Raw genomic sequence first — 14,431 nt, 5'->3', positions numbered from 1 at the left:
TGGGTTAGCGGAGTCTGTAACCTGAAGCGTATATAACCCGAGGTACCACTGTATTCAGAAGCAGACTTTCTTTGACAGTGGACGGTATTCCATGCTTCTCAAGGGACACATACGCAGCCTCCAATCATACGTCCAGTACCTCTTTGTCCCTCCTCCCATGGATCACACAGGCTCTCTGGTTCTTTCCTTCCCCCACACCCCTAGCAAACTTAAATGTTTGCATTCTGAGAAGAAAATATCTTCCTGAATGGCAGAAAGGCTGCCAAATCAGAACTGTGCATTGCTCCTTCAGCTGCAAACCAAAACACTGTGTTTCCCCAGGGCTAGATTAAAAGATGCATGTCCAAAACATGGCCAATATGCTTCCACAGCAGGCTCACCTTTGAAATTGTGTGTGTCTGGATGCACCTGAAAAACCCAAGCCACACCTTAAAAATATATATTTCCATTCTGATTGCTTGATAAAAGGCCTAGAGTGCTGCGGTCATTAGATTTATTTTGTGCTTTAGGCCCTTGGTCAGAAATGTGATGCAAATGGCGAGTACCTAGGTTAGGGTACGCTGGGTGGTGATGGCTGTAAATCAATGGGAAACAGGAATTGCCTAAATGCAAATAATATTCTGTTTCGGTTAATTAAAACAGCTTGAGTTAAGTTTTAACAAAATCAGATAGTGCCTGTCCAAGAGCTTATTAATCATCCCACATAATTAGTTAGGATGCAGGAAGGGTGGAGATTTACTTACTCAGCAAATAGGATAGAATTCTCCTTGCCTATGTTTTTTTCTTAGAGAACTATGTTAAAAAGGCTAGAAATATCCCTCTTTTTAAAATGAAAGAGGATTACACCCCCCCAACCCTCAATGTTTTTACTTACAGCATCAGCCTCAGCCTTTTCCCTGGAGACTCTTCCTCCAGCAACTATGGATTCCAGCGCACTGACCCAGCGTTGCTTATCAGGAAAAGTGGGTGTGAGTAAGTAGAGAGTCCGGCCAGGCCAACACGTGGTATGAGGATGAGATTCCAGCTTCAATATATAGGGCACATCTGTTATCAAAAAACACAGAGGTTTAGGAAATGGGGTGGGTGGTGGGTGAATAAAGACCTAGAGGTCAAAAACGGCTTAGGGTGGAAAAGAAGTTTTCAAGGTATCTTGAGAAAAATGCCATCAGGAACTATGAGCCTCCGAAATCAAGGTCACAGACATAATTATTTTTATTTTTATTTATTTATTTATACCCCGCCCATCTGGCTGGGTTTCCCCAGCCACTCTGGGCGGCTCCCAACAGAATATTAAAAACACGATAAAACAGCAAACATTAAAAATTTCCCTAAACAGGGCTGCCTTCAGATGTCTTCTAAAAGTCAGATAGCTGTTTATTTCCTTGACATCTGATGGGAGGCCGTTCCACAGAGCGTACCTTCCTTGTTCTTCCTGTTCACTAAATACTGTTGCCCCTTCAGCATCCAGCCTCTCCTCCCAAACCTTTCCCTCTGACCTCTCCTCAGCATCCCACCACCCAATCCCCTGGCCCTGAGCCTTCCTCCTCTGTGGTTTCCCTTGTCCCTGACATCATGGACCTAGATGGATCAAGGGTCCAACTCAGTATATGGCAGCTTCCTGCATTGTATGGCTCAGGTTTGTAAAAATTTGTAAATTTAAATAACGAATGATGGGACCACACTGTTATTTTCTTTTAAAAAGATATCTGAAAAAGCCAGGGCTCTGCCACAGCCAGCTGATGTGTTCACACATCAAATGAAACACAATTGACCTCACCTGTCTTAGCTGTGTTTAGGAGCTCAGTTGCGCCCACAGCTCCATGGACGGTCACATCTCCGTCTGGAGGACACAGCTCAAACTCCTCCGAAGGCCTCTGTCCTGCTTTGGCAAAGACAAGAGTATGAAGGGGGAATGGAAACTTGGAAGACAAAGAAATCAGAGAGAAAAACAGGTGTCAGGGGAGAAGGCACCTCACACGTTAAATTTCACATCATTCTTGAGTTGGAACAAATGTAAGACAAAAGGCCCCTCCAGACGTACTTCTGATTGCGCATTCACAAAGATTTGTGCGCAAAATGCTATCAGGGAGGTCATACACAATTCCACTTTCAATACCGTTTGCACTTGCAGAATGGTTTTTTTTGGGGGGGGAGGGGGCATCATCACACTGCTTCATTGCCAGCTAATGTGCATCGCTGCTAAAATCAGCATTATTTTTGTCCCGCTTTCATTGCACTATAGGCCCTCTGGACAGCAATAACGGGGTAGCCTTGGGGAAGAATTGCGGAATGGACTAAAGCGGAACCAATCTGCCGCTAAGGAACTCTTTACCGTCTCAACAGCATGTTGCCAACTAAACCCACAATAAAGCACCAGCCTGGAGGGGCACTAAGACAACTAGAGCAGAAGTTTTCAAATTGCGCTTTGTTCCTAAGGGGCGGGGAGGCTCTGGGGCACCTCAGGGGGGAGAAGATCAGTAATGGCAGAGAAGCGCCCCTGAAAGATAACGTACCTGTCACTACTGATCTTCTGATCAATGGCTCAGCCACAGAGAAGGTTGGGGGCATGGTCAGTTTGTGTGGCGCAACAGCAATCAGCACCCCATATGTGCGGCAAATGCAGCCTAGAACGCACTCAGGTTCCTTTGCCAATCGTAGGGATTATACCGGAGGCGCCCAGTGGCAGCTCCTTGGCGGTCAGATGCAGAAAGGGTTCTCCAAGGGCGAGGCGTTACAAAGAGTGAAGTCCTAGAGTATTAAGCCAATCTCCCCACTTCCACAAAGTTCAAAGGTTTTTGTTCAGACAAAGTTATGCATTGAGAGGCCATGTCAGAGGAGACGGGGAAAGCGAGTCAGATGTTAAGAGGTTACCTTCTCTTGCTTCTGTGTCATAAACAAGCACTTTAGTTCCTTCCAGAACTATATACTTCCTGTCCCAGCCCTGCTGCCCACGCTTATTATTTCTGAAAACACAGAAAAAGGACAAAACTGCGTTAGAGGGTTGCGTCAAAGGTTCCCGTTTAGCGTGGTCAGCCAACCTCCCGTAGGAGTCTTCACCAGCGAACAAGAGAATCGGCTTCACAGCTACAGTCTACGGAGCGGCTCCTCCGGCGGCGGCAGCACCAGCAGCTCTGGGCAAGCAATTTTAGCGCAGAGACTCACGTTTGTACCTTGGCACCTTCATCCATCCTTCTAGCCGTAAACTGCTGCTTGGCTCTTTCAGCTGCAGACCCGGAGAGTTCAGTTTGTCCCGGCAGAAGGCTTCGGAGAAATGCGTGGCGTATTCGGCAGGCAAGCCACAAGTAGCCGGCAAACAGGTTGAGCACTTTGGATGGCACATCATCTGGCATTCTGGCAGGGGGAGGGTAGAAAGGGAAGAGGGGGAAACCTTATAGAAACATTAGGATTTAAGGGCTATCAAATGTAGCACTACATTAGTTGCTTAGCGGTATACTTGTTGCACAACAAGCTTCTGCTAATGTACCTGCTGTGCTGGATTTCTTCACTGCTCAACCTTTAAACTCCACCACCTGCTAGTGCAAAGGCTCTTGTGATAGCAGACAATAAATGTTGGATAGAGCCCTGCACTGAAAAACTTCAGGTAAAGGATTTTTCACAAAATCAGAATTGCTTGGACTCAAGTCTGCACCGACCCAATATTAAGCTGAAGAATCTCAACTAACTTCCCTATTATCACCACATGTTTTGGTTCACAACTTCTTGGCTTTAGGTACAGTGGTATCTCAGGTTACAGACGCTTCAGGTTACAGGTTCCGCTAACCCAGAAATGGTACCTCGGGTTAAGAACTTTGCTTCAAGATGAGAACAGAAATTGTGCAGCGGTGGTGCGGCGGCCCCATTAGCTAAAGTGGTACCTCAGGTTAAGAACTGTTTCAGGTTAAGAACGGACCTCCAGAACGAATTAAGTTCTTAACCCGAAGTACCACTGTACACCCATTCTTCCCTTTCTGGTTCCCTATCCAAGCTGCTTACCAAGGCCTATTGATAACCAATTCCGATACAGTGGTGCCTCGCAAGACGAAATTAATTCGTTCCGCAAGTTTTTTCTTCTTGCGAGTTTTTCGTCTTGCAAAGCACGGTTTCCCATAGGAATGCATTGAAAATCAATTAATGCGTTCCTAGGGAAACCGCCTTCAGACCAGGTCCGGGGACAGTCTGTCCCCCGACCTCTTCTGAAGGCTGGGGGGGGGGGGGAACAAGGGCTTCTGAAGGCTGGGGGGGGGGGTTGGGGGGAACAAGGGCTTTGCTGCCGACCCCCAGCATTTTAAAATCTCACCGGGACACGGGGAGATTTTAAAATGCTGGGGGTCAGCAGCGAACGCTTCGCTGATCCCGGGACGGCAGGCAGATCTGCACCGCCATCCAGATCCAAACTCTGAGGTAAATTTGGGCTGCTGTCTTTTAAGCTGCTCTAGCTAGTGATTAAGTGACTCTGGCTCCAACTGATGGAAATGAGCCATTACCAGGCATTGGTGTAGCTGCTGCGGTGTTATGGAACATTTACTAATATTCTAAGGAATTCTTTTTAAATAATAATAATATTTTTTTTAAATTGTCAGCCTACAAGGCCCAAGGACAAATAGGGCTATATAAGTGGAAACCTTTCTTGAGGCAGAGAGGACAGGAAAGGGAACACAGATAACAAGCTAAATTGGCCAAGAGAACAAAAAATTAGACAATATGGACATAACATTAGGTATTATTACTCTTCCAGTTCGGCCCTGTTACCACCTTTGTTTCCTTGCCATTCTTACCAAGACATTTAGATGCCTGTCGTCCAAAGTGAACCGTATCCAAGCAAACTGCACATTTAGTTGCTCTCATGTTCAGCCCCACATTGAACCGGTGAGGGATATTGTGATGCATCCGTTCTTTCAGACGCCGGTTAAACTCTGGGGGGAAGGAGCAAGTGGCAAAGCACAGTTAAAAGCAGCTCGGCAGCTATCAGCACGTCCTTCTCCCTCGGCTGGTTTGGTTGGTACCTAACTAAAAGGTCTTTTAGGCAGGGCTGCGCAGAGAGGTATATCTCACAATCCTAAGGCACTTAATATGCATATGCCACCAGCAAGCATATGGCCGGTGGTGGCAGAAGCAGCACACATACTCGGAACTCAACTGGCCAACGCATGTGAAAAGGAGACCTTAGGAATGTAAGAAGATGCTTTTTGCTGGTTCAGACTATTTGCCCAATCCTGTTTGGGAGTGGCTTTCTATTGTCACAGTACGTTTCCGATCACAATTCAAAGTGTTGGTGCTGACCTTTAAAGCCCTAAACAGCCTCGGTCCTGTGTACCTGAAGGAGCGTCTCCACCCCCATCGTTCAGCCCAGACACTGAGATCCAGCGCCAAGGGCCTTCTGGCGGTTCCCTCACTGCGAGAAGCCAAGTTACAGGGAGCCAGGCAGAGGGCCTTCTCGGTAGTGGCACCCGCCCAGTGGAACACCCTCCCACCAGATGTCAAAAAGAACAACAACTACCAGACTTTTAGAAGACATCTGAAGGCAGCCCTGTTCAGGAAAGCTTTTAATGTTTGATGTATTACAGTATTTTAATATTATTATTTTTGAAGCCGCCCAGAGTGGCTGGGGAAGCCCAGGCAGATGGGCGGGGTATAAATAATAAATTATTATTATTATTATTATTATTATTATTATTATTATTATTATTATTATTAAAGGTCCTTCCTGGCTTGAACTGGAGGCTTCAGGAATTGAGCTGGGGACCTGCAGCCAAGGCGCACACCCTACTACTGAGTTAGCTGCCCCTTCCCATTTCACCAAGCGCTGCCACCACCAGCAAGGGTGTAGCAAAAGAACGCTTGTGTGAGGCAGAAAAGCAGCCCTTCGATTTCAGTTGAAACAGGCTGCTCCCACCCCTAAGCGCAAATAACTGAATGCGGACGCAGTTGCTTGCTTGTTTAAACAGCGATACCTAATCCACTTGTTGTTTTTCAGAGGTTTGGCAGAGAGATCGCGCCAATTCTACAAAAAAAAAATATAACTCACTGTGCAAATAAGTGCTAAATGAAAGGGTTTCATGCGGCAACATGGAGTAAGAAAGGATGATGATTTAACAGCAGTGAGACTCAAGCAGCGCTGCTGTTAGCACTCAAGATATATACTCGGGTTTTGGCAGGAAAGTTAATACGTACCAAGTGTTTAGAGTTGGGGCACACCGGAGTTTAAAATCACAGGCCAGCCAGTTAATTTTAACTTTTGCAGATGAAAGAACAACTAGCACTTATAGTGCTCAGAGGGTTCAAAGCACGTCACGTAATTATCTCAGCGATCCTGATTATTGTGTAAAGCACAGGAGGCTAACATCTTCCGGCCAAAGGGCCACGCTGCCTTTCTGAAAGGCCCTTGGGGGGCTGAATGCTAGTGGTGGGTGTGCCCACCCCACACTTATGCACACACCATAGCCCCCTCTCTGGGGAGAGAGGTTGCAGAGAAAGGATAAAACTCTCCTCACTCTTGCTCAGCGGGTATATCATTGGGCTCTCTGACTCCTTGGTTTTCCAGATAGGAGAGCCACGTAAATCTTTCTTCTTCTTTGCCAGGAACTCCTTTCTATTACCTGAGCACTTGGAGAGGGATAATTCCCAATGCCACTGGGGGAGTGGGGCAGATAAATTGCACTGGGGCTGGCAAGCCGTTGGAGAAGGTTTGATGAGCCAGATAAGGCCTGTTGTTCACCACCCATGTTATAAGGTATGCCAGAATTATTCCTATATTTTAAATGGGGGGTTGATGCTAAGAGACACGGCTTTTGTAAAAGGCATACGTCATATTCACACCCGATAAGAGGTTTAAGTTGGGGGCCTTTCCCTCAGCTCAACAGTACACAATAGCCCTAGACCTGCAAGGCCTCTAGACCGGGCACAACAGTACACCAGCTCTAGACCACACGACTGAATCACACCGACAAGTACACCAACAGACCTGCAGGGATGGCAGACAAGCCGTACGTACTTCAGACATCAATAAAAGGGAGACAAGCACTGCAGAAGAAACACGGAGAAGTAACACACGCTGGAGAGCTGAAAACTTACGCTGAATGTTGTTCTTTTAGAGGGCAAAGCGTTCAAGTGTTAATGGCTAAACAGATCTGGAAAGCTAAAAGAAATCTTAGTGGCATGAGACACTGGAATAGTCACGGATGGGCATGGAAGACAGCCAAGTAGCTGCAGAAGCAGGTTGTCTGAAAAGGGTTCCCGAAAGCCACATTATTATTATTGGGGGTTTTTGGGGGCAGGGGGAGAGATGGCTCAGCATTTGAGAAAAGATGGCTCAACAGGAAATTGCCTACCCTAGGCAAAAGAAGGAGGACCCCAGATTTTCAATGGTTAAATTAGAATAACCCAAGATAATGCCCGAGGGTGCAAGTAGGAGGAACTGCTCACGAAAGAGACTTGGACGCTGTAGAACGAGTTCGGACCAGAACAGAATATTAGGATAACCACAGCTGGGTAAGATGGGAAAGCCTCTGATTCAAACTTATCACCAATAATTAGGGAAAAAACCAAATTGTTGGAAGTAGAAAGTTCAGTTTTTCAGAAGAAAAAGGAAGTATTGAAAACTATTAAAACAGATTACTATCAAGAGAAGAGGGTGGGTCCTAACATGTATCTCAAGTGTCAAAGGCCAGGGTAAAGAAGTGCTCCTTCAGCATATTTCTACTAGGAAGAAACCCTTTCTTTATGTTGTTGTTTCTGTTGGAACTAAAATCTTCTGCTTATTATGTATACAGCTCCATCACGGTATGTGACACTTTGGAATTAAGTGAGCATCCTGCAAAGAGGCAGGACCAGCCCCAAAGCACTCAGCATTTCTATATACACTTGAAAAGGAAAGGGAACAGAAGAGTTAAGTCTCCTTCCATGGAAAAACTGAGCAGTTCTATACATATTTGCCAAGAATCAAGTCCCTATGTGTTTAGTGGGGCTTGCTCCCTAGTAAGTGTGCTTATGATTAAAATAAAGCGATCACCCTTACATATAACACTTGTACTTTTAAGCAGCACAGAATTTTCCGCCACTCCAGCCCACACCTGCCATCATCCCAGCTGATTTGTGTTTCCAAATTGACATGTTCACTATTTCTTTATTATGATCTTCATATTGAGCAGCTCTGAAGCCTACCCCAGGCCCTGCTACCAAGTCTCTCTTAATAGGGAAATGCATAAGACCGAGCCTGGCACCTCCTACGTGCAAATAATTTTGCTGTGTGACAAAGCGACGAGGGTCCTTGAAATGAAAAGAAGAAGAAAAAACTTTTCACTTTCTCTGGAACTTGTAGTTTGCAGAATGAATCATATAGCAGCCTTTATTTTAAGAAGACTCTACTTTTCTCTCCCTTTCAACCGATTTCCATTTATGTTATTTGTTGCTTGGTCAAGTCAGACCTTTAGGTTGAAGAATAATATAAAAAGAATAATTATGAAGGCTTGGGTCACAATAGAAGAGGAAGTGATTGGGGCGGGGGGACATTTTCATGGGGATATATATATATATTTCTCTCTCTAACAAGTCTCCAAGCTTCCCGATTCCCTTAAGGTTGCCAAACTCATGGATATGCTTGGTTAGAATGTGCATAGATGAAAGGAGGGTGAATCAAGGTGAATCAAGGGATAGGGACTCTTCCCATACCCAACCCGCCCCCTCGAAGCCTTACCCTCTGGTGTGGAAGACTCCTTTCTGCGGCTTGAGGGAGGAGCAAGCAGACTGATGGGCGTGGGCTGATGTTCTGGTGACCGGACTATGGCAGACATGATGATCTGCTGCCTGGCCGTGGCAGGAGTGGATGGGTGAGGGTGGTCTGTAATTTTCCTATGGGCAGCTACAGATACACATAAATAGTTAGTCAACTCCTCCCCGGCACGAGGAGCAGCCGTGGTTCTAAGGCAGCCTTAAGAGTTACAGCCTGCAGAAAAGGTGTTGCTCTATTGGATCCTCAACAGCAAACAGGGGGAAAGGGGGGGGAGAGGATGGGGGGGGGGAAGAGAAAAACATTTCACTGCTACAGAAAACACAAAAATATGAGACACGCGTTTGGACTAAAAACGGCCCTTCTCTCCAGATGCAACTTTTCAGTAGCCCCCTACCTTCCTCTCGAGCAGATCTGAGCTCGATGCGAGTTTTCTGAAGGGCCTCCTCCAGCTCAGCCGAACGGGCCTTCTCCTTCTCCAGCGCCACCTTCAGCTCATTGTATTGCAGAGGAACCTGTGTGGGTAAACAAGGGTCCTCTTTCCGTCGACTAAACAGGCCCTAGCAACAGAAACACACAGACAGCTCCTAACTCCTAGTAAGTGATGGTTTAAACTAGGGGAAGGGAAACCTCACTAACTGCAGACCAGAGGGTCTGATGGTATTCCTCATCTCGATAAAGAAAGAGGTTAAGGGGTGGAAGCGGGGAGAACCTGAAGCTCTCCCCCCACTCAAATTGTTTTCGAGAAGCTTATCCGGGCAATTGCTAACATTTTCCATCTAGCTCGACGGAGAATTCTGTGGCGGGCATCCAACTGGCGTTAAAAGCTGAAGTCGCTTAGTGGCATGTTTGTTCCGCTGGTGAAATGTTTTGCACCAGGGGAACATCACTGTGCAAGGGAATGCGTAATCAGGCTGCTGGTAACTTTATTTCACAATAGATTGAGCAATCTGTTGTGCGGAATTGCGTCAGCGGATGGATAAAGCTGCATATAGCCCTCCCATCTCCACTGCCGCCTCGTCTCTGTCTAAGAGCTTGCTAGTAACAAAGGCGACATCCGGCCGTGATGAACCTGAACAGCCATTCCTGCCCTTATTTGCAAACATTTATTTCACGGTTTGCTCCCACGTTTCAGCATAAAAGTAGGGAAAGCGTGCACTTTCCCCAAATTGTTCCAAGTGGGTTCGCTCAGAGAAGAAAGAGCAAAATACTCCACTGTCATGTGCCGAAACTGTCTTTACAGCATCCTCTTATAGCTTGGGCATGTTTTTCCTTCGGGTTATGGCTTAATATCAAGACACCGCAGCTAATCATTTAGGCCAGGTTCCAAAGACAGACTTCAGGCACACGCAGGGGGCTTGCACACACCCAGCAGGATTCTGGGGCACACGGAACTAGCTGCAAGTGTTCTTTGGACTCCAGCCTTACGTTTATTTATTTTTTAAACACCATGTGTAACAAACAGCCTGATTCCTCACCTTTTTCTTTTTGGCTGGCTGGTCCATCTTTGCTTGCAGAAAGTCAATGAGCTTGGTTTGTTGTGAAATGGTGCCCTCCATTTTCACCTTTTCATGGGAATAGAGAACCTATGAAGTACAAAAAAAGGATGAAAAGGAAAGATAGGGGGGAAAAACCATATATTGTGACACATGTCCATGTAGACAGCAAAACAATCCCAGTGGAGGATGTGTGAAATCCAGAGCGTGTGTAAGGCATTGCCTCTTCTCACCTGGATATTTTCTAGCTGGTACTCCAGGTCACTTCTCTCAGTCTTCAGAAGATCTGCCCTATCCAAAGCCTCTTGCAGGCCTTGAGTCAGGCGGAATATGTGATTTTTCTGTAGATCCATTTGTTGCTGCAGCTTTGCTTGCTGTTGGTAAGAAGGAGAAATCCAGATTCTTTAAGTCAGGGGTAGTGAATTTCAGACTGGGGAGGGCAGGTGTCGAATGGGGCCCTCTAGGCCTCTCTATATGGCCCTCAGAAGTCTTCCCAGGCCACCTAGCCAGGTCACACACCTACTGCATGAAGGTTAAATTTACATTCATTGGCCCACCCACTTTTGCTTCTGGCCCCACCCACCACTGATATTGGGCCTTTGGAAGAGGTTGCTCAGAAGGGAATACAACCCTCAAGGGGAAAAGGAAAGAACCCTCAAGGAGGTTTACAAAAGGAATAAAGCAGTAAAATCATCAATAAGAACAGTTACGGCAGCTCCATTAAAATATTAAAAGCATAATAATTAAAATCAACAATAAGCTGAAAACAGATCAAAACACTTTCCAATATCCTACGTATCTGGGTAAGCTTGTCTAAGCAAAAATGCTTTGAGCAGGTGCCTAAAGTACAGTGAAGGTACCTGCCTGGTGTCAACAGGCAGGGAGTTCCAAAGGGTGTGGGTGCTGCCACACTAACAGATCAATTTCTTACAAATGCAGAAGTAGTATTAGTGTCACTTCTGCAGATTAAAGCAGTCGAGTGGGGGGAGGCGAGTTCAGTGGGTTTTGTAGTGGTTGGTCTCCCTTCCCTGAGACCAGAAACTTTTACAAAATACTAAAAAAAAGTTTCAGAATAAACGAAGTAAGGATTAAGAAAAAATATGCATGAAGTATACAGAATTATTGGATGTGGAACATGGGCTTTTGTGGTGCGGGAGTATTCGAAGATATTCATCTACCCCTTCCTTGTCCACAATCATGAAAGAGTCAAAAATTCAAAAATCTATTGAGAAGTCATTGAAAACAAATTGTGCAGATCAAGTAGTGTATTTATGCAGTATTTAGTTAGTGGAGAGAATATATTCCTATTAGAGGATCTGGTAATATTCCAGTGTTCTAAATCCCTTTTGGCCTTAAAACTATGCCCATGCAGTCTGCATTTTAAATAGAATCCTCTGCTTTTCCAAACGCACAAAAAAATCAAAAGAATCTAAAGACTGATACATAGAAAAGGTCAAGGTGGTTGTGACTTGGCAATAGAGTATTATTAACTGGCATAAATACACAACAGTGTCATTTTATTTGCCTTTCCAGTGGCAGACTTCTTTATTAAGGAAGAGAGGGGAGGCAACACTTGGGGGTTAAAATCAGCTTCCAAGCCAACTGAGAGCAGTTCTCTACCTCAAAACCTAACAGTGCAATCCTCTACATGTCTACTCATAAGCAAACCCCATTGAGTTCAATAGGATCTACTTCCAGGGAGGTGTATACAGCCTAAAACAGTTATGCATCACTATCTGGGATGGCTTCTCTCAAAAAATATTAGGAGCTGAAGTTTGGTGAGATGTTGAGAATTTCCCTGCTAAGTAACCCAAGCCTGCATCTCCCACCCGCCATCAGAGAATTTCAGAGTACAGACTGAAGGCAAATGACAAACACCACTTTATATGAAGCTAAGTGAGCCTGGGATTGATCAGTGCCTGGATGGCTGACTGCCTGGGGACCACTATGATGAAAGCAAAGCAGGATATAACAGCAAGCAAATATGTGCATGCATAACAATTGTAATTCCCAGGGAAGATGGAGTTATTATTAAACCAGTAAAGTCTGTGGTGTAAAATACCCGCTGTGTGAAGCTGGGCGATTTCATAATCTCTCCCAATACGGATGAATGGCATCTCATTATGAGTTGAGTATTATTACCTCTTCCAGAAGTCTCTGCTTGAGTTCACGCTCCGTCTCAAGCTTCTGTTGCAGGCTACGCGCGTTCATCTCCAGCATAGCATGCTTCTTCTCCAAATCATTAAGCTAGATAGAACAGATACACTGACATTAACACTTCCTTCCCCACTGGGAACAAACTGATCCTTATTTTTAAAGGATCTCCATCATTTTTCTTATCTTCCAACAGGCAAACAAAGCTGCCTTACACAGTGGTACCTTGGTTGTCGAACGGCTTGGCTCCCAAACAAATCAGCTCCCGAACGCCACAAACCCAGAAGTGAGCGTTCCAGTTTGCGAACGTTTTTTGGAAGCAGAATGTCCAATGCGACTTCTGCTTGAGTGCAAGCAGCTCCTGCAGCCAATCAGAAGCCGCCCCTTGATTTTCGAACGGTTCCGGGAGTCGAACGGAAGGGAATGGATTTAGTTCGACAACCAAGGTACCACTGTACAGATTCGGACCATCAAGTCCATCTAGCGGGGCATTATCTATCCTAGCTGGCAACAGTTCTTCAGGGGTTCAGGTAGGGAGTCTTTTTCACAGCCATACCTGAAGATGGCAGGAACTGTACCTGGGACCTTGGGCCTGCAAAGTGAATGCTCCAGCCACTGAGCTATAGTCCTCCCCTTTGCTCCTTCAGCTCTACCACACTCAGCTGCCCAAAAGTCTCCTAATTTCTTAGAGGACTCCACCCTTTCTCCCTTGCTGACCTGTTTAACTCCCTCTGGGAACACCTAAAAGGTAAAGGGTAAAGGTACCCCTGACCATTAGGTCCAGTCGTGGCCGACTCTGGGGTTGCGGCGCTCATCTCGCTTTACTGGCCGAGGGAGCTGGCGTACAGCTTCCGGGTCATGTGGCCAGCATAACTAAGCCGCTTCTGGCGAACCAGAGCAGCGCACGAAAATGCTGTTTACCTTCCCGCTGGAGCAGTACCTATTTATCTACTTGCACTTTTGAACTGCTAGGTTGGCAGGAGCAGGGACTGAGCAACAGGAGCTCACCCCGTGGCGGGGATTCGAACCGCCGACCTTCTGATCGGCAACTCCTAGGCTCTGGTTAAACCCACAGCACCACCCGTATCCCTTTGGGAACACCTAAGTAGCTTCATTTCTCACTTCCACTGGATAGCTTTAAAAGAGGATCAGACAAATTCATGGAGGTTAAGGCTATCAATGGCTACTAGCCGTGATGGCTATGCTCTGCCTCCACGGCTGGGGGCAGCAACACTTCTGAATATCACTTCCTGAGATTCGCAGGAGGGGAGAGGGCTCTTGTGCTCAGGTCCTGCTTGCATGTCTTTGACAGGCATCTGGTCAGCCACTGTGATGGGCCACTGGCTGATCCAGCAGGCTCTTCTTATGATCTTATGTTTCTTCTTTTCCAGGAGGCCTCCAGCTTAATACAACTTCACTGCCTGGCAGATGGCCTTCTTATTAAACATCTCCAGCCAAGATCACCTCCCTAGACATTCAGTTCCACTCTCAAGCGGCTCCTATGTCCCCTTCCTTCTGCTGCCCACTCCCCGCCTCTTTAAATTTTAGACTATAAGCTCCATGCAGGCAGGGACATGTCTCTACTCTACAAAACATATTATATATTCAATGCAACGTATCAAAGAAACAGTAACTGTCACACATGAAAAGAGCGATTTGCATTCATTGCATCTAAGCCAAATTAAGGTGAACGCTGGCCAGACTTTGGGCATTTCAGAGCCGTAATTATAACATGCTAAAAGATTTTTTGGCTGTGATGTAGCCTCTGGAACAACTGATTTTGTCAACGCTGTATGATGGAAAGGTGCTTAAAAAAACAACTAACTAACCTTGTCGGAAAGGCTCTCAGCCTTGAGTTTTTGCTCCTTCAACGCTTGCTGGAGAGCCAAGATTTCTGCTTTATGTTCTTTAACAGCAAGCTCTACCACCTGACGGGATTCAGTGATGCGCTGATCTGCTCGCACCCTGCATGAAAAACGAGAAATACGTTTTCTTAAAGACTCCTTTCCTGGGAACGGATTTCTTCCAAGGATCCCATGGCATCAGATGGGATCAA

At 46.0% G+C, this 14,431-nt stretch overlaps 1 protein-coding gene across 10 annotated transcripts in view; it reads right to left on the bottom strand.

The window, feature by feature from the left end:
- The window catches only part of CIT (citron rho-interacting serine/threonine kinase), a 107,006-nt gene that overhangs the window by 16,832 nt on the left and 75,743 nt on the right, over window positions 1-14,431 (bottom strand). For 6 of the 10 annotated variants that reach the window (XM_028710768.2, XM_028710772.2, XM_028710775.2 and 3 more), the window contains 11 exons: window positions 14,205-14,340; window positions 12,364-12,468; window positions 10,455-10,595; window positions 10,204-10,311; window positions 9,123-9,285; window positions 8,693-8,857; window positions 4,776-4,913; window positions 3,171-3,351; window positions 2,872-2,963; window positions 1,778-1,882; window positions 875-1,044 (listed from right to left, as the gene is read on the bottom strand). In XM_028710768.2, coding sequence (XP_028566601.2) covers window positions 875-1,044; window positions 1,778-1,882; window positions 2,872-2,963; window positions 3,171-3,351; window positions 4,776-4,913; window positions 8,693-8,857; window positions 9,123-9,285; window positions 10,204-10,311; window positions 10,455-10,595; window positions 12,364-12,468; window positions 14,205-14,340 — 1,504 coding nt within the window. The remainder of the gene's footprint in view (window positions 1-874; window positions 1,045-1,777; window positions 1,883-2,871; window positions 2,964-3,170; window positions 3,352-4,775; window positions 4,914-8,692; window positions 8,858-9,122; window positions 9,286-10,203; window positions 10,312-10,454; window positions 10,596-12,363; window positions 12,469-14,204; window positions 14,341-14,431) is intronic. The other 4 variants (XM_028710774.2, XM_028710776.2, XM_028710770.2 and 1 more) reach the window with 3 other exon arrangements.

The sequence above is a fragment of the Podarcis muralis genome, chromosome 16, assembly GCF_964188315.1.
Source record: "Podarcis muralis chromosome 16, rPodMur119.hap1.1, whole genome shotgun sequence".
Classification (NCBI taxonomy): Eukaryota; Metazoa; Chordata; class Lepidosauria; order Squamata; family Lacertidae; genus Podarcis; species Podarcis muralis.
This window is presented reverse-complemented; position numbering and strand designations above follow the sequence as displayed.